The 23,578-nt window shown below is 48.3% G+C and overlaps 1 protein-coding gene across 1 annotated transcript; it reads left to right on the top strand.

The window, feature by feature from the left end:
- The first annotated feature begins 608 nt into the window (after window positions 1-608).
- RRM1 (ribonucleotide reductase catalytic subunit M1) lies at window positions 609-22,551 on the top strand. Its single transcript, XM_084628153.1, has 19 exons — window positions 609-723; window positions 1,384-1,472; window positions 3,236-3,413; window positions 4,120-4,220; window positions 4,988-5,047; window positions 7,240-7,279; window positions 8,947-9,109; window positions 9,783-9,924; window positions 10,569-10,652; window positions 12,149-12,310; window positions 13,010-13,089; window positions 13,653-13,854; window positions 15,240-15,389; window positions 16,472-16,693; window positions 16,991-17,067; window positions 18,101-18,236; window positions 18,978-19,073; window positions 20,803-20,991; window positions 21,629-22,551. Exons 1-19 carry the CDS (start codon window positions 705-707, stop codon window positions 21,815-21,817), a joined length of 2,379 nt encoding a protein of 792 aa, XP_084484279.1. The 5' UTR covers window positions 609-704; the 3' UTR covers window positions 21,818-22,551.
- Window positions 22,552-23,578: the final 1,027 nt, after the last annotated feature.

The raw sequence follows: 23,578 nt of genomic DNA, 5'->3' as shown, positions 1-23,578 counted from the left end.
CCGTCTGCCCCTCCCCCCATGAGTGTCCCCCTCCCCCAGGGAGTCTCCCCCCCGTCTGCCCCTCCCCCCATGAGTGTCCCCGTCCCCCAGGGAGTCTCCCCCCCATCTGCCCCTCCCCCCATGAGTGTCCCCGTCCCCCAGGGAGTCTCCCCCCCGTCTGCCCCTCCCCCCATGAGTGTCCCCCTCCCCCAGGGAGTCTCCCCCCCGTCTGCCCCTCCGCCCCGAGTGTCCCCCTCCCCCAGGGAGTCTCCCCGTCCGTCCTTCCCGCCACGAAAGAGCCCCCGGGCCGGCCGCTCCCACTGGGCGAACCCCGGGTCGGAAGCAGCCCCGCTCCCGCCTCCGCCGGGCATCTGAAGTGAGGGGACGGAAAGGCGGGCTCTCGGCCGCCATCTTGGAACCGGGCAAGGCTGCCGCCCTTGCCCCGCGTTGTTCCCTTTCCCCTGTGCCGCGTTCCCGGGGGGGAGAGGGCGAGCAGGGAGGGGCCGAAGAAGCGCTGGGCCTCGGGCCGGGTTGGGCTGGGCTGGGCTGGAGCCCCAGGTCAGGCCGCTGCCCGCATCCAAGATGGCGGCCGCGGCCTCCACCGGGCGGGGAGGAGGCGGGGCGGTACGGCGGCGCGGCGGGGTCAACGGCGCCGTTGGCGGGAGCGGGAAGCCGTCGGTCGCGCCTGGAGCTCACCCGCACGCCGGAGAGCGGGAGCCGCCGCCATGCACGTGATCAAGCGAGGTGAGAGCGCCCCCCCCCGCTCGGGGCTCAACGGCCCCCCCCCCCCCGCCACGGCTCGGGCGCCCCGCCCCCAGACCCCCTCTCCCCCCGGCCCCTAGTGTGGGACCCTGGACACCCCCAGCTCCCCTCCCCCGCCGCTGGCACCAAGCCCCAGGGGCTGCCTCCCCCCCCCCCCCGCGCTGCCTCTCCTCTCTGTGAGGGGGGCGCCCCACGGGCCGGGCTGCCCCCCCCCACCCCCGTGACACCCCCCCACCGAGGGGGCTGGGCACCCCGCCCCGAGCCCCCCGGCCACGCGTGAGGACAGCTACTCCCCGTGAGGCCTGCTAACTCCCCTCTCCGTGAGTGGGGCGCCCCCCGTCGGGCACCCAGCCCCCCCGGAGACCGGGCCCCCCCCCGCCTCCTGTGGCTCTGGGCCCCGAACGTCGGCATCCCCCCCAGCCCCCCTTCCCTTGAATGGGGAGCCCCCCACGTGAGCTCAGTAATCCCCCTGGGGCTGGGCGCGTGGGGTGCTGCTCCTCGCAGCGCCCCTGGGGAGAGCGCGCGGCGGCCGCCGGGGGGGCCCCACCCGAGCCCTGTGGCCGGCTGTCTCATTCCGGTTGCTGTGTGTCTGTCTGTCTGTCTGTCTGTCTCTCCCTCCTCCCCTCTGTTCCCACCGGGTAGATGGGCGCCATGAGCGCGTCATGTTTGACAAGATCACCTCTCGCATCCAGAAGCTCTGCTATGGACTCAACGCTGACTTCGTCGATCCCGTGAGTTGGCTTGTATCCTCTCCACCTTCCACCCACACGACAGTGGTGGCCATTGAAAAGCCACCCTTTGTAATCCAGGTGCCACCCAGTTATTTCCCCTTCTTAGTGTAAGGGGAGATGTTGGCATGCCCCATTACCCCTATGTGTGAACTGTTGGCAAATGCTGCTTTTTTAATGGCAACCACTGTGTCCTTTACTTTTCTTTATACAGTAGAACCTCAAGATTCACGAACACTCAAATGTTTGCAACTCCGAACTTAGGGTTGTTCTTTCAAAAGTTTACAACTGAACGCTGACTTAATACAGCTTTGAAACTTTACTATGAAGAAGAAAAATGCTGCTTTCCCTTTATTTTTTAGTAGTTTACGTTTAACACAGAACTGTATTGTATTTGCTTTTTGGGGGCGGTTCTGCTGTTCCCTGATTGTATATTTCAGGTTCCAAATGAGGTATGCGGTTGACTGGCCAGTTCGTAACTTTGGTGTTCGTAACTCTTAGATGCTATTTTAACTTGAATTTTTCAGAGATTTGTGTTTGGCTTTCTCTCCCTCACAGGTGCAAAGTCTGAGACAGGGATCTGTGTTTACCTGTTATAAATTCCTTCTGGTGGATACCTCAAACATGGTTTGAAATGATCAAGTTCCTGGTGTTAGAAAGCTCCCTGCCATTTCATCTTGAATATCTTGCTTCTCTACATTAAAATAGTGTAGCAATCACATGGCTTTTTAAAAAATCTCATTTTTACAACTCTTTGTCCATGCCAGTCTGAAAGAGAAGTACTAGTTCTCTTTGTTAGAAGAACACTTTTTTGTGTTTTATCAGAAGTGAATTTCCCTCTCTTAACGGTACCATTACCATCTTCTTTTGAGCAGCCTAGGAGTGGATATTGACCCTGATCCTGCAAGCAACTCCCCTCAGTACCCATGCATGGCCGCATTAACATCCATGGGGCTTTTCATGGACATCTGAGTCCACCCATGTGGAGTAAATTGTAGGATTAGGGCCCTGGGTCACAAAGGCCCTGTCTTTCTTTATGTCTGTAAAACACTTAGGATGCTGTCAGTGCATTAGAAATAAGAAGTAGTACTTCTCAGCCATGGATCTCAAAGAGCTTTACAAAGAGGCAGGAGAATCATTATCCTTGTTTTACAGTTGGGAAAACTGACACATGGAGAGGTGTGTTGTCTCGCTCCCAGCCAACCGCAGAAAAAGGAATCAAATCTAGGTCTCTGGTTTCCTAGTATAGCAACCTGGGGACTGGGTAATAATAATGAAGTTAGTTACTTTTTCTTCTACTACTCAAGATAGTTAAGTGCCAAGAAGACTGCGAAAAGCTACAAAAGGATCTCACAAAACTGCGTGACTTGGCAACAAAATGGCAGATGAAATTCAATATTGACAAATGCCAAGTAATGCACATTGGAAAACAATCCCAACTATACATATAAAATGATGGGGTCTAAATGAGCTGTTCCCACTCGAGAAAGAGCTCTTGGAGTCGTTGTGGATAGTTCTCTGAAAACATCCACTCATTGTGCAGCGGCATTTTAAAAAAACAAAAACAAAAAAAATTCCAGTGAGAGAAAATAAATCACTTTATCATCTGCCGTTTAAAGTGAAGCACATATTGTAATAACTTTGTTTGCAAACAGAAAATACGATGCTAGGCGTTGGGAAAATGGGCTTCTTCTAGACTGTTGCTGTAAGGATGGTATTGTCCCTGAAACATCGGTAGCTAACCTGCAGAATTCTGATTTCCCTAGGCACAGATCACCATGAAGGTGATCCAGGGTCTATACAGTGGTGTCACAACAGTGGAACTGGATACACTGGCTGCCGAGACAGCTGCAACCCTCACTACCAAGCACCCCGACTATGCCATCCTAGCAGCAAGGATCGCAGTCTCCAACTTGCACAAAGAAACCAAGAAAGTGTTCAGTGGTGAGTGTGTCTGTGGGCACGTGAGTAACACCTTGTGTTCCCTTGTTGAGGAGGGAGCCAGTGAAGGGGTTGTAGCATTAGAGGATATGACTATGGTAAACTTGTTCTTAAACAGGAGTGATTAAGTGTTGAGTCTATGTATCTGAGATGTTTAGTTCTACCAGCTCTACACCTGATGCTATCGAATGGCTGGGCACACTGCACATATGCTGAGAGAGTATGATTATGTAGTTTTGCGCACACATGGAGAAAGCTTAGTTACCTGTCTTGTTATAAATGTTCCAATGAATAATTTCTCCTGGAGCATTTACTGTTAAAATCTGGATGTCCTAAACAGCTGTGTTAACAATAAGAGAATACATTTAAAAAAATTAGGTCTTGGCTAAAAGTAACTTATCTGGTAAACTTTATATGGATTAGGCTTATTTAACATGTATCTGACTACCACTGGACACTTTGTGTTCCTAGAATTTCTTTCATAAAAGCAAATCATTTTGGGGCTTCTGAGAAGTAGATATTCCCTGCCATTGGACAGGTAGAAGAACAAACAAATGTGTATTTTTTTGAAGACACTTGGTGGGGGCTAGGTTTGGGAGAAGTGGGGTGGTCCAGGCATGTTCAATTTTTGTAATTATAGTTTTCAGACTATGTAAATAAAAGTCTGTGAATGGCTTTTCTTTGACTCTTCTTTCCATTTCCTTTGTAGATGTCATGGAAGATTTGTACAATTATGTAAACCCTCATAATGGCAGACACTCTCCAATGATCTCCAAGGAAACGCTAGACATTGTCTTGGCTAACAAAGATGTATGTAGCACTTCATGGGATCTGATGTTCCTAAGATCCAGTAAACTCTGTTCAGTGATATTTTAAACTTCTGAATATGAAAGTAAACCATGTTGGCTGTAGGACCAAAAAAAAAATCACACACTGATGTAAACTAACAAAGATGGTGACTGCTCTATTTTGGGGAGCTTGTGGAGGGATAATGACACTTGGAATTCTGACCACTGAAGGATACTTCTGATGCTGTTATATCAAGGACATATATCTCTGTTCTTATATGGCCCCCATCACTCTGAAATTGGAGTGTCTGAGGCCCGTTTGGTAGTTGGACCAAGAGCGGCTCTTAACTTAATAAAATAACAGAATCTCCTCATTTATTTAATAGAGAACAGTCTTTCAAGGAGAGAGATGAGGTTTGTTATCTGTCTCCTTTAGCTTGCAACCTGTGAATGATTTTTGTTCTGAGTTTTCCTGTGTGAGGTCTAACTAGAATGCAGGTGTATGGGTGAGCAGGGCCAGAAGCCAGGATGTTGCCCTTAGAGGAATTTCATTAATACTTCGCATAAGATGCCAACTGTATTAGCCAAGAAAGCCTTGCATACGCTGGTTTTCTGCCCGGTGCCTGTAGCTATGGAGTCATGTTGAGGCCAGAAGCATGAAAACCAGAGGTACTGAACAATAAGAGCACTGTTGTTTTGGTAATATGAAGCTGTGTGAGTCTGATGTTAGGGGTAGATGGTTTCCTCAGTCTAAGTGCTTAACCTGTCTCTGAATTGTTTCATCCCCAGCGCCTGAACTCTGCTATCATCTACGATAGAGACTTCTCCTACAACTACTTTGGCTTTAAGGTAAAGACCAGATTTCTTGTGAGAGTGAAGATTTAGTTTTTTTTCAAAGCCTTAACAACCTAAGAAAAAAAACCCAAAACATTTTCATTGCTGCAGAAAGAGACTGTAGTAGTGAAGGCGGCCTCCAAAAAACAGTGGCCAAAATGAATGAGTCATGTGCTCCTTCCGCTATGATTTCTCAGCCTGGCTTTGTCTGTGGTGCCTGAGGGCGATGCCACTATTTTCTGAAAGCTTCACTGTGCCATTTTTATCTAGCACAAGTGCTATTTTTGACAGCCTCAAGACATCCTTTAATGCACGTTTAAATCCTTGGAGTTTGTGGCCGTGGGGGCAGGAGGGAATGGTGATGGAAAATTTTGCAGGGGAGCATACTCTTGTGTTGGGAATAGTAAACCCAACTGTTTTGGTTGGGATCCTGTGAAGTGATCCACAGTTACTCAGCATTGCAGATATGCTCATGTGTTTAGCCTCTGCACAGCTTCTACATCATCATGGTGGACTTGCATGCTTGACTGCTTTAGTTTGTGTTAATTGGGGATTAGGAACAGGATACAGTCCCAGCATAAACCGAAACTACTGGAGGGGAAAGCAGGAGGAAAGGATGAATGTGAATGAGAGCCCTGGGCCAGCTGAAGCCCAGCACCTCTGTTTGTAATGACTCTGAAGTCTACATGCCAAATAGCTTCTCTCCGTAGAAGAAAAGTGGGTGCTGTAGGTGATGTGAAAGCTAAATACTCTGGCCTGATTGTCTGCAGAATTTCCCAGTGTGAGGCTGCAGCCACTTTGACCTGGGTTGATGTGTTACAAGGCCAGGGCAAAGGTGTGTTCAACTGTAGCATTTGGGCTGTAAGTTCCTTGCAGCAGAGGCACTGGACGCTCTGCCAGATTGTGCTTTGCACATGCTGTTCCTCAAGGAGTAACCGAATACAAACACATCAGGTCTTTGTATTCCCGATAAAAGCTTTCCTGCACTGTTCAGACAAGCTGCACAACTATCCCCTGCATGTCCTCCCATTCATCTCTGCATTCTTCCATGCTGCTGCACAGACCCTCCTCCCAAGGCCAGTTTGCACTGCCTCTATTTTCTCCTCCATATCCACCCTTAAAACACACTTCTTCAGGGAGAAGTTTAGAGTCCAACCCTGTGAGATGCCCACTGAAGTCCATAGGAGCCGAGGGTGTTCAGCACTTCATGGGATTGGGCACTTAAACCCTAGCTCTGCCCACCTTGAAGCTCTAACTAAATCAGCCCCCCAATTCAGAACTGGGCAGGGAGAAACCCCCCTACCCCCAGCACTGGGATCCCTGTGGCATCCCCCTCCTGCCAGCTATGTGGACTTAAGGGAAAGAAACTTCAGGGAGGAGCCAGCCAGAGACTCAAGCTGGTAGAGCAGCAGCATAAGCAGAGACATGGATGATGACATCAGTATTTTTTACACTTCTGATTAGACGTTCTGTCCCCTGTGCTGATTGCTCCAGCTACCTTTCCTACCCTCCCCAGTGTCTTCACCTCAGCCTGTCTCCACACCTTCTTCCTCTTCCTTCACTTGTTTTCCCATTTACTTTATCCCCACCTCGCTAACCCATTTCAACTCCCCTCCTTCCCCCACCCAATCTTGTGGAACTAACATGATTGCCACCATTGCATAGTCTACTCTTTGTGTTATACCCACTTCCCCTACCCGTGTCTATTAGATTGTAAACTCTGGCACAGCAATTGTCTACTACGTGTTTCTTCAGTGCCCGGCACAATGGGGCCCCGGTCTTGGTTAGTTCTTAGGCACTACTGTATGAACATAATTAATGATGACAGTATTAGGAAATGTATTGAGGGAAATAGAACTCTCTTCCCCCGCCCACAGCCTCTACCAAACCCATGGATCGAAGGCAAGTACTAAACCTCACCATGCATTCACTCCTTTATCTGTACTCTGTCCGCATAGATTGCGGACTCCTCAGGGCAGGGACCTTGCTGATGTATGACTGGATAGAATCTAGCCCACTTCGGGTGCTGTATCTGTAACAAGGTTGAAGAAGAGCAGAGAACTGAGCTTGTGTAGGAAACCTGGTATTGGGAGAGCCAAACTGCTTGAGAGTTGGGTTTTTGATCCCAGAGCTGTGTGCATTAATCGGTACAGCTTTTAAACTGGAATCTGAACGACTGTAACTGAGATGCTTTTCTTTCTTTAAAGACTCTAGAGCGCTCCTATCTGCTGAAAATCAATTCAAAAGGTAAGAACAGACTGTTCCTGTTTGATGTATTCTCTGCTGCGAGCTGAATGGGGCTAGGTAGCTTCCTTCACAATTTTCAGTGTCCATTATTTTCCAAGAGGGTACAGCATATTTGTAATCTGCTTGTCCACATCAGAAAGACTTTCTTGTGCAGTCTCCCTCCACCCACACACGCTCCCTCCCCAAACATCTTTTAGTAAGACACAAGCATCTCTTTGCCATAGCTGCGGGAAGGCTTGCAGTTGTACTAAAAGCAATTATTAGTTACAGTGCCACATTGAGTTTAGTTGAGTGTTTTGTTTTAAATAATGGCTGCGTGGGGCACTTCATGCATCCAGCATGTGGATCCTACTGGCACAGAGACCACTTATACACCAGGACACTCAGAATGTGTTCATCTCCAGCAGGCTGATACCATAACTTAGGAATTGCCATATGAGAAGTCCATTCGCAATCTCACTGTTTGGTGTTTGGGTATTTGTAATAGAGCTGAAGCTGGCATGGCTAGAACACCATAGAAAGCTGACTAGATCATCGGGCTCAACGGGTAGTGATCAATGGCTCCATGTCTAGTTAGCAGCCAGTATCATGCAGAGTGCCCCAAGGGTCCAGTTTTGTTCAATATCTTCATTAATGATCTGGAGGATGGTGTGGATTGCACCCTCAGCAAGTTTGCAGATGACACTAAACTGGGAGGAGAGGTAGATACTCTGGAGGGTAGCGATAGGACACAGAGGGACCTAGACAAATTAGAAGATTGAGCCAAAAGAAATCTGATGAGGCTCAGCAAGGACAAGTGCAGAGTCCTGCACTTAAGACATAAGAATCCCATGCACTGCTACAGACTAGGGACCGAGTGGCTAGGCAGCAGTTCTGCAGAAAAGGACCTAGGGGTTACAATGGACGAGAAGCTGGATATGAGTCAACAGTGTGCCCTTGTTGCCAAGAAGGCTAACAGCATTTTGGGCTGTATAGGTAGGAGCACTGCCAGCAGATCGAGGGACGTGATCGTTCCCCTCTATTTGGCATTGGTGAGGCCTCATCTGTAGTACTGTGCCCAGTTTTGGGCCCCAGACTACAAGAACTATGTGGAAAAATTGGAAAGAGTCCAGTGGAGGGCAACAAAAATGATTTGGGAGTCTTGGTCTCAAGTTGCAGTGGGGGAGGTTTAGGTTGGATATTAGGAAAAACTTTTTCACTAGGAGGGTGGTGAAGCACTGGAATGTGTTACCTAAGGAGGTGGTAGAATCTCCTTCCTTAGAGGTTTTTAAGGTCAGGCTTGACAAAGTCCTGGCTGGGATGATTTAGTTGGGGACTGGTCCTGCTTTGAGGAGGGGGTTGGACTAGATGACCTCCTGAGGTCCCTTCCAACCCTGATATCCTATGATCAGTTTCAATTGTTGCGTCACCTCGTGTCTGAAACTTCATGGGCATCCATAATAGTGAGAGAGTGGTTTTATTATAATATACCGAGAATCCTGAAAATGGTTAGCCTCTGTTTTGAACCACTTCAGTATAGGTAAAAAATTTGGGGCCTAGAATTCTGACCGTTCAGGCTTCTTCAGTGGCATATTTTAGTCCGTCTTTTTTTTTGCATGATCTGTGTCTGTCAAAACTGGCTTTAAATGGAATGCTTATGTTCCTGTTCTCTCCCTTCTGGTGTCTAGTTGCTGAACGCCCCCAACACATGCTAATGAGGGTATCTGTGGGAATCCACAAAAATGACATTGATGCTGCGATTGAAACCTACAACCTCCTATCTGAGAAGTGGTTTACCCATGCATCTCCCACGCTCTTCAATGCTGGCACCAACCGACCTCAGCTGTCCAGGTACCTCAGAACGCCAGGGTTGGCTCACACTATATGCAGAGGAGGGTGCTGGGCAGGAGGTGGTTTCTGTTCAAATGAAATGTCCTGTGACAACTTTTAAAATGAGCAGCTGCACTTTGGTGACCCCTAATTAAAATAATCTGTAATTTGTCAAATATGGCCCCAAATGTATATTTTTTTTATATTTAAAGAAAAAAATCTTTTACAGAAGCCTAAGGCCAATAGAAGTGATTCCACAACTCTTTAATTCCTAAACATTGTTTAAACACTCCCTTCTCCTGAGAACCTAAAAGGGAAATTAACTAGAAACAAAACTAATCATGGCTATTAACTATTCATTGTCCAAGCTGAGATGCTAAAAACACAAATCTATTTCTTCCATTTATTTTTGATTTTTAAAATGTTCTCGTGTCTGTTACTTATAACTTAAGTTAAAGAAATCAGCTTTTAAAAAAACACGATAATTAGCCTCCCAGGAGCATATGCGTTTCTTTAAAAAGTGAGAACTTTACAATGTTCTGCAAATTTGCATCATATTCTTTGCTTCACTTACCTGACCCCTAAAGCATTAATGATTCCAGAGAACCCTCGGCAGGTTTCTGCATGCCTGCTGTGGCATTGTTCACTTTGATTTTGAATTGTCTGATGTCAACTTCCGTTTGTTTCCATTCAGCTGTTTCCTGCTGTGTATGAAGGATGACAGCATTGAGGGAATCTATGACACTCTAAAGCACTGTGCGCTGATTTCCAAATCTGCTGGTGGAATTGGTGTTGCTGTGAGCTGTATCCGAGCCACTGGCAGCTACATTGCTGGGGTAAGTGAGTAAATGGCACACCATACTGATGTATACCTTCAAGTATCAGGAAACTTCTGTGCTTAAACCACATTGTCAAATCAAGTCTGCTGCTACCAGGCCGGTATACCCCAGGGGAGGTACATCTAGCCCAGTAGCTTGCACCTTCTTTTTGTGGTATGAAGCCAGATAACATAGCATTCCTGTTACAGTACTTTGGTTTCAGATTGAGGTATGTTCAGAAAGAAAAGTCAGTGTTTCATCAGACAATTATATCTTTACAAATTAATAACTGAGAGTAGATACCTCAGGACTCATAGACTGCCGGATTTCTCCATTTTATGCATGAGCAATAACATCTCTTGCAAGTTTCCAAATAATTCTTTCGAGTATTTTAACACAAATTTAAAGCAAAGCACATTCAAAATGTGGCTTGTATAAACAAATGCTTATTAGAGCCCTTGTTAGCTGACAGTGAGTGCTACTTCCATGTTATATTAAAAAAAATAAGTTCTCTTGTAGCCAGCTTTTATCTGCAGTGGGCAAGAAATGGCTTTCATAGTAAGGGCCTTGATGTTTGCTGTGTCTCATTGGCAGTCTGTCTAAGAGCAGCCTCACAAACCAACCAGCTTCCAGAGATTGATGGTTTTCATATGTCTTTGCAGACAAATGGAAATTCCAATGGGCTTGTCCCAATGCTGAGAGTCTACAACAACACTGCCCGCTATGTGGACCAAGGTGGTAATAAGGTATGTCATCTTTCAACCAGGAAGGAAGGTGGGGATGGAAACCTTAATTGAATGTCTTAATAAGCCAGCAGTGGGCTGTGGAAAGATTAATGATTAGCACTGATGAACTGGAGCAATGGCTCTACATGGCATGTTCTAAAAAGCAGTGTCCTGTTCCCATCTCATGAGTATTTGGTTCTCCCTTCATTACGAACTCCACAGTGCAAATGTACCTTTCACTGTGTGTCCTCTGAAAGGCGTGTCCTAGCGTCTAAGGCAGGAGGGCCCACCACTGTATATCACAGGCCGCCATCCTCACCCAGTGCCCTCACACTAAATCCAACAACCAAAATGAGACCAAAGTATTACAACCCACAGGAGATTCAGCTAGTGTGTACCAAAGGCAGAGAATAGGAGGGACTGAGGTGCACCAGTGCGTGAGGCCTGTGCAGTGGTAGGGAAGTGATTAAGTGAGGTATACCCAGATAATCCTGGCAAGTGACCCATATCAACCCACTGCAGAGGAAGGCAAATCCCACCCTACCGTCCCAAGGTCAGTGCCAATCTGACCTGGGGAGAAATTCCTCACTCACCCACATATGGCGATCACTTGGACTCTGAGCATGCGAGCAAGAACCAGCCAGCCAAGCACCTGAGAGAGAGAGCATGCTTGGTGCTACCTCTGCCCTGGCCCAAACCATCCAATGTCCCATCTCCAGCTGTGGCCATCCCTCATGCTTCAGAGGAAGGAGATAAAAAACCCAGAATACGCTGTGGGGAGGGGGGAATCCCTTCCTGATCCTGCAGGTGGCTAGCTGAAACCCTGGACTGTGAGCTTTTAGGAGCATAATACATAAACTAAAGCGAGCCCTAGAACTGTTGAGATCTGCCCCACACCATCACAAGCAACCACATCATACAATTACACTTGTAAATTTGTCCAGCTCTCTCTAAACTAATTGTTGTTGGCCCCGACAACTCCTACTGGGAGGCTACAAGTTCAGTTTCTGTAAAATACCCACACTTGTAAGGTCAGCCTCTTCCACTCGTTTATAAGTAGCTCCTGGAGTGCCTCATGTTGAATTCTAATCTAAAAGTGTCCAGAAAGAGTCCTGCAAAAAATGAAGCACTGCACAAATAATCCAGAAGTCAGTAGAAAACTTGACCAGGCAAGGAAGTCTTTCACATGCCCAGCACTTGTTGAACATCAGAGATGAGAGAATTTCAGATGCATGTTCCTTTTGACTGAAACACAATGTGGCCAGCCCCAGAGAACTCAGTCCCAGGAAGTGAGAGCGACTCTTGCTCAGCACCTGGTGCATCTGCCTTGATGAGACTTCAGAATGACAAGCTCCTTCTAACAATGGGGGGAAATTATCTGGGCCCCAAACTGTGTAGGATCTAATTGTACAAAGCTGGTGTCCATGTTTCCACAACAGCAATGTGGTCATCACTCGTACTCCCATGTGTTTCCCCTGGGTGTCTGGTTCTGATCTTGGCTGTATTTTGTCTGACAGAGACCCGGGGCCTTTGCCATCTATCTGGAGCCATGGCACTTGGACATTTTTGAGTTTCTTGACCTGAAGAAGAACACAGGGAAGGAGGAGCAGCGAGCCAGAGACCTCTTCTTTGCCCTCTGGATTCCTGATCTCTTCATGAAACGGGTGGAGACTAACCAGGTGAGGAGATGTGTTGGTGCAGGACAGGGTCGGTTAATGGAGCAATAGCATTATCCCAGAGTCCGCAGAAAGACCCTGGGATGGAATTTGAGATGTGCTGTTGAGCTGTCATCTTACCAGCAAAAGAACTTCCGAAAACAACTGCTGCAGAGCAGTTTAGCTAGGCAGATAATCTACAGAGTACTTTGGGTGAGCTGCAGGGCAGTGATTATACCACATCACGTTTTCGCTCGGCCTCAGAGCATTGTTCACTCACCCTCTTGTTCTCAGATTAATTTTTGACCTCTGGGAATTTGTTTTAAATGCTGAAAAGCTGCTGTAAGCAAAACATTGAACTTGCCTCTATAAACAGCCCCTTTTGTGGCTGTGTGCATGTGCTTCAATGTGGGTTCTGATTTGAGGAGTAAGCAGTCATTCAGGACTGAATATTATCCTTCAAGCGGGGGCTTAGGTTTATCTAAAGTCAGTTACCTTAATAGTTTTAACTCCTGCTAGTTTGATAACCCTTCCCCTCCCCTGAAATTGCAGGATTAGCCCCATGTTTCGGGAGGACGGAAAATTAATTTGTTCATCGTTTTCTCATAAGTACTGTGTGTAGGTTAGGAAGTGTTCACTGGTTATCCCGTATTAGCTGACTTCCATTCTGTTGATGGAGATGGGTTATCTAACGATCTTCTATCTTTATGCTCTCCTTCATAGGACTGGTCCTTGATGTGTCCAAATGAGTGTCCTGGCCTAGACGAGGTTTGGGGAGAGGAGTTTGAGAAACTGTATGAGAGGTATGAAGAATGGACAGAATTATGAGCAGAGTTGGCTATCTACATCCCCACTCATTGAGTTGCCATCCCTCTTTATATGGGTGGCTGTCAGTATCTGGTAACTTTGAGCCAAACTTCAAAAGTCCAGTTCTGTCCTAACATGACCGTGTGAGTTCTGTTTATGGGGTTATTAAGGATGGAGAGAGGGTATGTCGCCTTATCCCAAATTGAAATTCTGCCCAAGGTGGGGAGAAGCCTGAACGATGGTCTCCGTTTAATAAAGGCAAACAGGTAGAAATCTCAGTAAGGAGATTGGTGGCTTCATGTTGGACTAGCCTCATTTGTTGCCTGCCATGCAGGAGAGAATGCACTGGTCAGCTTTGTGCCCCCAGTGAGTGGGAGCAGAGCCAGCATCCTGCCCCTAAATCGTCTGACTGGCCAGTTCAGATCTGGCTTGGACCACAAATGAAAGGATCTGGCCACCCAGTGAAGGCGTCATTGTACTAGGGACTCCCCCCGTTTCACTAACTCTTTGTTGAGCCCAGGGAAATAAGCGTTAAAGGAGCTCTTGCTTTGTCTTGCAGTTACGAGAAGCAGGGCCGTGTCCGCAAGGTGGTGAAGGCTCAGCAGCTCTGGTACGCCATCATAGAGTCTCAGACTGAGACCGGGACCCCTTACATGCTATACAAGGACTCTTGTAATAGGAAGAGCAACCAGCAGAACCTGGGAACCATCAAGTGCAGCAACCTGTGCACAGAAATCGTGGAGTACACCAGCAAAGATGAGGTGGGTAGGGACATGGGATTTACTCCAGCTCCGATGCGGAAGCTGTGCTTGTGCGAGGCTCAGACATTCAGAATACAAATCTGTCTTCAAGTGAGAGGAAGCTTTGTCTTTATGGGTTCTTCCGTTTGACCTGTTTTTTTTCCCCCTACTCTGCGGGTTCTGAGAGTCATGGCCAGGGGATCTTCAAGGCAGACCGTTAGGGAAATTGAATGTCATGTTGAATTTAGGAAGCTATCGTGTGTGTCTACGACTTTTCCATAGGCTGTTTGTGTTTCCCTATAAGAGTTGGGTATAAGGGCTCAGTGGGGAGTGCCCTGCTCCATTTGTACCTGCCCATGGCTGCTGTGAGGGTGGGTGGGGCTCATGGTCACTGTGGGGGGCTGGGGCTTATATTGGTACTTTGGTGAAACCTGGGCATCCTGTTTTCTATGGGGTCAAGAGGGAATCATTGAAACCGCCAGAGTTTTGGAGTAAAGTGTGGCCCTGAACAGGATGCTGCATAACTGAGACCTACACAACTAGCTGTCTGGTTTCAGTCCCTTGAGGGTGGGGCAGCTGCTCTGGGCACTGGAGGAGCAGAGTCCCTAGTGAAGCAGAGGAAGAATGAGGAAAGGAACCACTGCCAGGCACAGTTTTGGGCATAGCCAGTGTAACGCCATGCCCCCAATGGGTCGTCGGCAGTGGGGTCTAATCTGAGACCACTAGGTCTAAAAGCAGGAGCCTCTGCTGCCTGAGCTAAAGGAGACCGCTCGGTTAGCTCAAACGCTCTAGCCCATTACACTGTCACTGTGTAAGCACAGGTTACTCTAGGAATTGTTGGTTTCATCCTCCTGGGGCTGGCGGGATAGTATTAAAAAATGAGCAAGGAGAGGCTGCCTGCGTACCCCTGACCTAGCAGGACAGTTGGTGCTGGGATCAGCCGCTCTAATGTTATGACAGAGCAAGGTGATCGAGGAAATGGTTGGGGATCAGGGTCTGGAAGGCAAGGAGAGGCAAGACCGTCCGCAGATAAAGTGAGCAGAACTCCCATAGTGTTCAGGGATATCAGCAAACCTACAGGGATTCCTCCCCTTTCTTCTGAGATGCCTGGTACTGGCCACTATCAAAACAGGGCTAGATGAGCTAGAGGTCTGATCCATTACAGCACCTCTATGTTCCTACGGAGGTCAGAGGCCTTCAGGCAATCTACATACTTGCCACTCTTGGGCTATGGGATACATAGGATGAGGCAGATGTTCTCCCATCTCTACCCGTTGCACTGACCTGTGTGTTTCACCTCCCTGTGTCCATTTCTTCTGGGTAGAGAACATGCTCTGGGGGCTGGGACTCTGTTATTCTCTCGTATTGCCCAATGCTGGCTGACGCTTCTGCTCCTGCTGTTCCAGATTGCCGTTTGTAACTTAGCCTCTATTGCCCTGAACATGTATGTCACATCGGAGCACACTTACGACTTCAAGAAGCTGGCTGAGGTCACCAAAGTCATAGTCCGAAACTTGAACAAAATAATTGACATCAACTTCTACCCTGTGCCAGAGGTATGGGGGAGGGTGCAGCTGGGCTGGAGCAGGGGTGGAAAGGGCGGAGAGTCCTGGAACAAAGGAGATGCTGTTAAACAGCTGGCTGGATTAAGGTTGAAGCAACATTCATCCTGCTATTGCATGCTATAAAATTGGCTGGAGTTCTGAATCTGTCAAGTACTGTTTTCTGCAAATAGAACTGTGATAATAAAACACCCATATACCCTGCTGCAGCAATAGTCCATCATTGGTAGCCTGGCTCAGTACCCTGAAGCTTGACAAATTCCAGATGTGATGGATGCTTAGTTGGAGCAGATTCCAGAGGAGTTGATCCTCCCCTACGAATGCTTTGCATGGCTTACAATAGGACATAGGCAGTCCCTTCCCTGAAGAGCTTACAGAGTAAGGAAGACAGGCATGGTAGAAAGAGTGCATTAGGAATGCTGAAGGAAGGTGCAAGGTGTTTGGTTTTATTTATTGCTGACTATTTTTGTGGGCTTCACAGACGTGCCTCTCAGAAATGATTTGGAGGTGAAGAGGGTTGTAGCTTAGTGCACAGGAATTGGGAGGCCATTCTCTGCATAGGACAGTGTGGAGAATGTTGAGGGAGAGTGAGACTGGCCTCCTTGGTGGGTGGGGCAGTAAGAGACCATGGCCAAGATCCAGGCTGGAGTGGAGTTTTGCTGGTTTTGAAGGAGAGAACAAGGGCCAAGCTGCTCAAAAGTGACTGGTGATTTTTGGGTGTCCAGCTTGAGACTCCTAAAAAGGGCCTGATTTTCAGGAAGTGCTGAGCCCCCGCCCCCAGAGCACCAGACTCCTTTAAGGGGCCTCGAGTTGGACACCCAAAGTCACTTGTCACTCTTGGAAGACGTGGCCCTTGTCCTCCCCTTCAAGGCCCCATGTAACATTAGGTGACAAAGAACTAGTAGAGGGAATGAAAGAGCAGCTGCTCTGACTGGACTGATGGACAAGGAAGGAAAAAGTGAGAGGCTGTTTTGTGTGGACTGAAGGGGATGGTGGCCACAGGAGTGAGTGGATTTGTGGTCAGGGTCATGTGGTTCTGATTTCTACCTTCTATTGTCCTCCCCACTCAAACATAGGCTGATCTCTCCAACAAACGCCATCGTCCCATTGGCATTGGAGTGCAAGGGCTGGCGGATGCGTTCATCCTGATGAGATACCCCTTTGAAAGTCCCGAGGCCCAGTTGTTGAACCAGCAGATCTTCGAGACCATTTATTATGGTGCTTTGGAATCCAGCTGTGAACTTGCCAAAGAGCATGGGCCATACGAAACTTACGACGGTTGCCCTGTCAGCAAAGGCGTAAGTAACAGCATCAGGTCTCCAATAGAGCAGAGCTAGTGTGAGGGCACTTAAAGCGGCTGGCGGAGTAATCACTAGGCTAGCTGTTCACTATCCACTAGTGAAAATTGGGCTGGAGGGGTGGGGAGAGGTCTGCAAATTTCCGATAAAGCATCTTAACTGTCTGAAGCTGAGTGGTGAGTATTGAAGTGACTTTTTTGTTTGATTTTTCACGGTGGTCTTCAAAACACAGATGAATTCCTGCCCTTACCCCAAAGATCACGCTGTCTAACTCAGCCCATGGCTCTGTTCTTTTAGATCCTACAGTATGACATGTGGAACGTCACCCCTACTGATCTGTGGGACTGGAAGGCTTTAAAGCAGAAGATTGCCAAGTGAGTAAATGCCCCAATGAATATTGCTCAGTTTGTTAGATGCAAACATCCTTTGATGGTAGAGCTTACAGTTTTAATTGCCTGAAATGTGCTGGTTTCTTTTGAAAAAGATTGTGTGGAAATGGCACCAGCTTACTCAACAGATCAGCTTTTAGTGACAAGTGTTCTACCGTCTCCTATTCCCACTAGCCCTGGAGATCCTGAGCGAGCTGGGCTTTTCTGGTTCGTGCATTGCCAATAGACTTGTTCGTTCAGTTCCAGTGGATTACAGGTCACTGCATTTGCATAGGTGTGAGGTGGGTTTGCAGGCCGACGGAAACAAACCATCTGAGATGAGCACATCAGATCCAGGAATCATGGAGAGACAAATGTGAAGCCTTGTGATGCTTCAAGATTCACTTGCAGGGGTTTAACTTTCAGCTTTTCCCCAGCAAATCTTTCCTACTGTTACTTTGAAAGGCGAGATATGTTTGCCCAACTTGGCTGTCAGAAGGCTACACGTTTTTGGAGGCTTTTTCTCTTTTACCTGGAGGTGCTCCTGATCATCTTGGAAACAAGTGTTTTTGGGGAAATCCTCTGCCCACCAATTTGTGGGGAAGAGGATGTATTTTCACACAGTACTTGTTTGTCAGTCCACCGTGATCTCTTCCCCATGACAGCCATTTGGGAAGCTCTGGTGAGGAGGAGGATAGCTGTGGTGGAGTTACACTTCCAGGTTACCCAGACTCTGCAGAGCACTTGTAGGTGAATGCTGAGCTTGTGTGTCCAGTCTACGTGAGGTGTTTCAAGTCAGGCTGTTGAGATGTAGAGGTGAGGATTCAGGGGGCCTAAGTGGAGTTAGAAAGGACACTGCTGAATTTCCTTGCCCTTTCTATGTGTACAACACAGTTCCTTGCACTGAACCCTGATTCTCCTCTTTCCAAACTATGATTAGGGTTGTGCTTTCTGGTGGGATTCATCTTGCAGGTGCTGGTGTCTTTCTCTGGTTGGCTGAAGCTTTAACCCTCTGATTGTCCTTGCCTCCCTGCGTTAGGTACGGTGTTAGAAACAGCCTACTCCTTTCTCCAATGCCAACTGCTTCTACTGCTCAGATCTTGGGCAACAATGAGTCTATTGAACCCTACACCAGTAACATCTACACACGCCGAGTTCTCTCGGGCGAGTTTCAGGTAAGGAGGCCGGGACAAATGTGGTAAATGGCTTTTAAACATGCAGGCTTTTGACAGCCAGCAATGTTCAGTAAGACAAAAGCAGCACATTGTATTAGTCAATTTATTTACCCTGTACGTCCCTCTCCCATGCAAAAACATGCCGAGGAAGATAAACAACTAAGCCAGAATGTTCATACAGAGCCACAGTGTGTAACTTGACTGCCCTGGGATATGCTGAAGGGGCCTTAATTACAAATTCAAGAAATGCTGGTTCTGCTAGAGAAGGCCCCTGTGAGATCTCAGTGTTGCCTGCAGGATTGATTGCCAAAGAGGTGGGGTGGGGGAGGGGGTAAGGAAGGACACCTAGGCCTTCGGGAAAGTTCAGAGGTCACAGGGCTCATCACGGAAATGTCAGGAGGAAAGGTTTCTGCGTGTAAAGTGTTTACTAAAGTGTATCTATAAGAGGTGTAATTAACATACAGATGCTAGGGGATTGATCATACTGCAGGAAAGGGCGGGGGCTAAATTAAGGAAGAGATTTAGGGATAGATAAGGGGAAAATCTGACAAAGGGGAGTAGCACAATTGACCAGCTTCTTAGAATGTAAGATTGGGTTCAGTGGCTATTTGGGGACCTGCACCATGTGGGTGGAGGTGTCTCCTACACGGGGAATTATCCCTGCCATAAGGCAGGAGATTGATTAAACGAGCACAGAGTTCTTTCCTTCCCCATATGTCTAACGGGCTCCGCTCTCTACAGATTGCGAATCCGCACTTGTTGAAAGATCTGACGGAGAGAGGCTTGTGGAATGAGGAGATGAAAAACCAAATCATCGCCCACAGTGGCTCTGTGCAGGTATGTGAGAGGAGCTGGGATTAATGTGGCTGTAAAGGCAGCAGGTCAAGCATTCCCAGGAGCTGGCACAGGTACTCAAGAAGGAGGGCAGGACCTGCCACATGTGCTTAGGGTGTGTTTCACGCTGCTCTGCCTTTGCAGCATCTCTTTGGAAGGGAGAGCTGGGATGTTGCATGCTGGCTCTGACAAAGTCGAGTGTCTCTGTGAGAAGCATTAGAAGATTTTTCTGACCACAGGGTAACTTGCCATTTCTGAAGTTTTCTGGAATGTGTGCAGTGGAGGTTTCCACTGGTTATATGCTTTTCTACTCATTAGTGGAGCCAGGTACTAGGTGGATGAGTTGTTCCCTGTAAGCTGGAGGGTCTCCTTGACATGCTATAGAAACTCAAGGGCCCAGCAGGGGTGGGGTGGGGGGCCTCAGAGCGGGGGCCTCGGGCACAGGCGTAGTTTAACTTCTATTTTTGAGGGGCAGGGGCCAGTGGGAGGGGGTAGCTAGGGGCTATGTGCACAAGGGGTGGCTCTGGGTGCAGGGAGGGGGGTGACTAGGGGCTGTGTGCAGGCAGGGGGGTAGCTCTGTGCAGCTCAGGGTGCAGGGAGTGCGTATCAGGGTGTAGGGAGAGAGGGGTATTAGGGGCTGTGTGCTGGGAGCACTCCCCTGCAGTCCCTATTCCCAGAGGAGTCTGCCAGCCACGAAGCCGGGTCTCCCCACCCAGGGGCCTCTTACCAGCTGCCTCTGCAGGAGCAAAGAGGACTGGGAGCAGAGGAGCAGCTTCAACCCCAGGCACCAGCAGGAGAGGAGGGAATGCCGCTGCTGCCTGCTCCATGGCACCAGCCAGAGCCACAGCTGCCCAGCTCCGGGTTCCCGCCTCCGACCTGGCCAGGGGGCGGGGAGAGGAGATGGGGGGCCAGGGGAGCTGCCCCCGGGACCGCTGTGCTCTTGCACTGCAGTTCGGGGGTGGGAGGGCAATGCCCTCCAGGTCCCCAACTCTGCCCGTGGGCTCAAGGCTTCTGCCCCACCAGGAGCACCAGGGCTCGGGGCTCCAGGATTCAGCCCCACACTCCTGGGTTTAGCTCCGCGGTGGGGCTCTGGGGATCGGGGCTTCAGCCACAGGCTCCCGCGGCCCCCTTGAAAGGACTTGTGGACCCCCGATTGAGAACTGCTGCTCTAAGCTGTCCGGTCCCAGAGAATATTAGTCTGCTTAGTTGTGTGTAAAAGGGGGAAACTTCAGAGCAACAAATAGATCTAAAACAAGAACCTGCTGTGTAGATATTGGCACCCATACCTGAAAAGCAAAGGAGTCTCTATGGGCTCAGTAAATTGTGCCCTTCTCTTTGACATGTCTTTCCCTGTAACATGCTGAGGGTGAATGCCCTGCTAATAACACTTTCCTTTCCCCCTGAGTGGGGAGGGTAACAATGACTAGTTCATCTCCCTTTCTTGTCCTGATTGGTTAAGGGGTTCTTGCCTTGGACACCTGGTTGAACATGGCCTTCTCCCTTAAAGTGTCCCAAAAAGGAACCTGCCTGTTCTTTACGACGGTAAAATGTCCATTTAAGGGCACGTATTTACAGATTATTTGGGATCAGTAATGGTTGGCTGTAACATTAGAAGTCAGTTGAAGTGCGGTTTGGTTTTAGCCAGAGTAGATTGTTACCGGTTACCATTATTATGTGACCATTAAGGCAGTCATTGGGAATGCTGCCTAGTAACCAGTCCTGTTTCTTTCAGAACATCGCGGAGATTCCAGATGACTTGAAGCAGCTCTATAAGACAGTCTGGGAAATCTCCCAGAAGACCATCCTCAAAATGGCAGCTGACAGAGGCGCTTTCATTGATCAGAGCCAGTCCCTGAACATCCATATTGCAGAGCCCAACTATGGCAAACTCACCAGCATGCACTTCTATGGGTGGAAGCAGGTATGTGGTAGGGGTGGGTGGAGGGGCCTATTGGCTAGTTGATAGCGTTTCGATTGACACGTTCTGTCACTAAAAGTTGGCTCCTGTGGTTCTTAAAAATAAATGTCTGTTTCCCTTTCATTGCCATCAGCAATATCTCTCCGCTTCTGAGGATCTGGCCTACACTAAAACATAGGTCAGCCTGGCTACGTCACCCAGGGGTGTAAAAAATCCACACCTCTGAGCCCTGTAGATAAGTCAGCCTCGCCCCTGGTAGATAGTACTAGGTCCACAAAGGAATTCTTCTGTCAACCTAGCTACTGCCTCTTGGGGAGGGGGAGCCCCTACGCTGATAGGAGAGCCCCTCCCATCGGTATAGGCAGTGTCTACATTGGTGCAGCTGGAGTGTTTCAAGAGTAGACCAGCCCTGAGGATGAATGACTAGGTGGCTTGGGGCACTCCTAGCATTGTTCCCATCTGTGGATCCTAGCACAGTAGCCATAGATCATTAGCTAATACTGTGGGGTGGTTACTTCCTATTGAGGAGCCATTAACAAAGGCAGCTGCTTGGCTTACGGGAAGTGTGTCTCAGTAACCAGAACTCAGCCTGAGCTTCAGCATGCTGAGATTCCCTGACTTGCATGCTTTCACTCTGCAGGGCCTGAAGACAGGCATGTACTACCTGAGGACAAAACCAGCGGCCAAGCCCATCCAGTTCACTCTGAACAAGGAGAAGCTCAAAGAGAGAGAGAAGGTGTCCAGGGAAGAAGAGGAGAAGGAGAGGAACAAAGCAGCCATGGTGTGTTCACTGGAGAACAGAGATGACTGCCTGATGTGTGGCTCCTAACGCATCTGCCCTTTGGTGCCAGCATGGCTGCTCCATCTGGCTTAATCTCTTCTAGAGTAGATAGGTCTAGTTTTACTTCAGTACGTAGGGTCTTGCTGGGACTGTGATGGGTGGGCGGTCAGGGAGTAGTGTACAATGCGTTCCCAATCCCTGGGTTGGGGCCTGTGTGTACGTACCCCTCCCCCCCGCCGCATAAGAAGTTTATATATATATATCCCTTTTGCAGCTGAGCTTCCTGGAAACTAAGTGCTTTTGTATAGTCTTGCATTATCCACTGTAGATAGCATTTTCCTAACCGTGGACAGGAAATATGCTAATGCTTGTTACCTTAAGGATGAGTTCTGTGCACTTCAGACAATTGTCCTCATTTTACTACTGTGCTTATGTGGATTCTGATGAATGAATTTCCTTTGCCACAGTAACTCGGCAGTGAGGAAAACATCCCTGGGCTCTGTCTGTTGTGGCCGGGGCACATTGTGTTAAGCTGGGGAGTTTTGCTCACACCAGAAGTGTTTGTGTGCCTGTTAGACCTGCTCCTCACAAGGAGCTCCTGGTTCTCCCAGGGTCCTGGGGACCAGACTGGCTATGTGTACACATCACGTGCAGACTTCTTCGCCATCCGGCCAGAGGGAGGGCAGAGCATTGCACATGCTGTCTCCTTTCAAGAGCCAAATCCATCTGGCTGGGCTAATTGTTTGATGGTTCTAAAATAAATGTTTTTACCTTTCAGTGTACTTAACTTCCCTCACTAAGGCAGCTGGACTTCAGTGGCCTAGTTTTTGAATAGTTATTAAATTTGCATATCATGCACCTTAACGCAACCCTTCAAACTAGCTGAAGACAGTAATAAAGTCTAGAATGCTGAGGGTGTGTATAATATCTCAGTAATATTGTAGAGTGGTAGCCCTGCTGGTCACAGGATATTATGGCCTTGTCTACACTGTTAGGGGGCTTATTCCTTCACCCGCTTACTTCCCTGGTCCTTCTCGCATGAACAGAGAGCAACAATTACCGAAGTCCAAAGGTGCAAACAATTCAATGTTTATTGGGGTGAACTTCCAGCAAGCATGATTCCAGTTTCCTTCCTTAGTGTCCCCCTTCCCAGCTCTGACACCACAGAGCCTTACACCTGTGTCCCTGTTCCCATTCCTGCCCTTAGCCAAACATGATTCCAGTTCCGCCCCCTATTCCCATTTCCCTCACCCCACGCACCCGCACCCATTTCCTGACTGACTGCAGACTATATAGTAAAACTTGAGTTCTGCTTAGCTATACCTTAACCAATCATTTTCCTGAAATTTAACTAACCAATCCTAACATACTGTAACATGATTATGTAACCAATTATATCCCTCCATGTTAATTAGTTTACACCCAGCAAAATTAATTATACAGCAGACAGGAACAGTCACAGAACCAGACAGAGATTATACAGACAAACAATAGGGAAATGGGGACTATAATGACAAAACAATACAGAAGTGAGGATTTCACATCCCAGCTATTGATAAGTGAGTTCTTGCCAGACAGGATGCTATCAAACTCAGTTTCCTTTTACATTTTCTAGGCACTTCCCTTTCTCTGGAGGTGATAGGCATTATCAGGACAGGATTGTATCCTAACAGCCCAATAGCACCTTCTTTCAATGTGACTAGTTTGGAAAGTGAGGATGTGACCGGTCGCTTCCCAGCTTATGGCTGCCTCTGCTGCTTAGCCAAAGGCCTTAGCCTAAGAACAGGGCCTCAGACTGTCACAATAAGA

Source organism: Lepidochelys olivacea, assembly GCF_965140295.1.
Source record: "Lepidochelys olivacea isolate rLepOli2 genome assembly, chromosome: 1".
NCBI classification, from domain to species: Eukaryota; Metazoa; Chordata; order Testudines; family Cheloniidae; genus Lepidochelys; species Lepidochelys olivacea.
Note: the sequence above shows the minus strand (reverse complement) of the source record. Positions and strands in the feature narration are given on the sequence as shown.

Excerpts from the sequence above, each read along its gene's own strand:
- RRM1 (XM_084628153.1), top strand. Across the intron at positions 5,048-7,239 it reads ACAACTACTTTGGCTTTAAG|ACTCTAGAGCGCTCCTATCT; the intron begins GTAAAGACCAGA and ends CTTTCTTTAAAG. Across the intron at positions 10,653-12,148 it reads TGGACCAAGGTGGTAATAAG|AGACCCGGGGCCTTTGCCAT; the intron begins GTATGTCATCTT and ends TTTGTCTGACAG.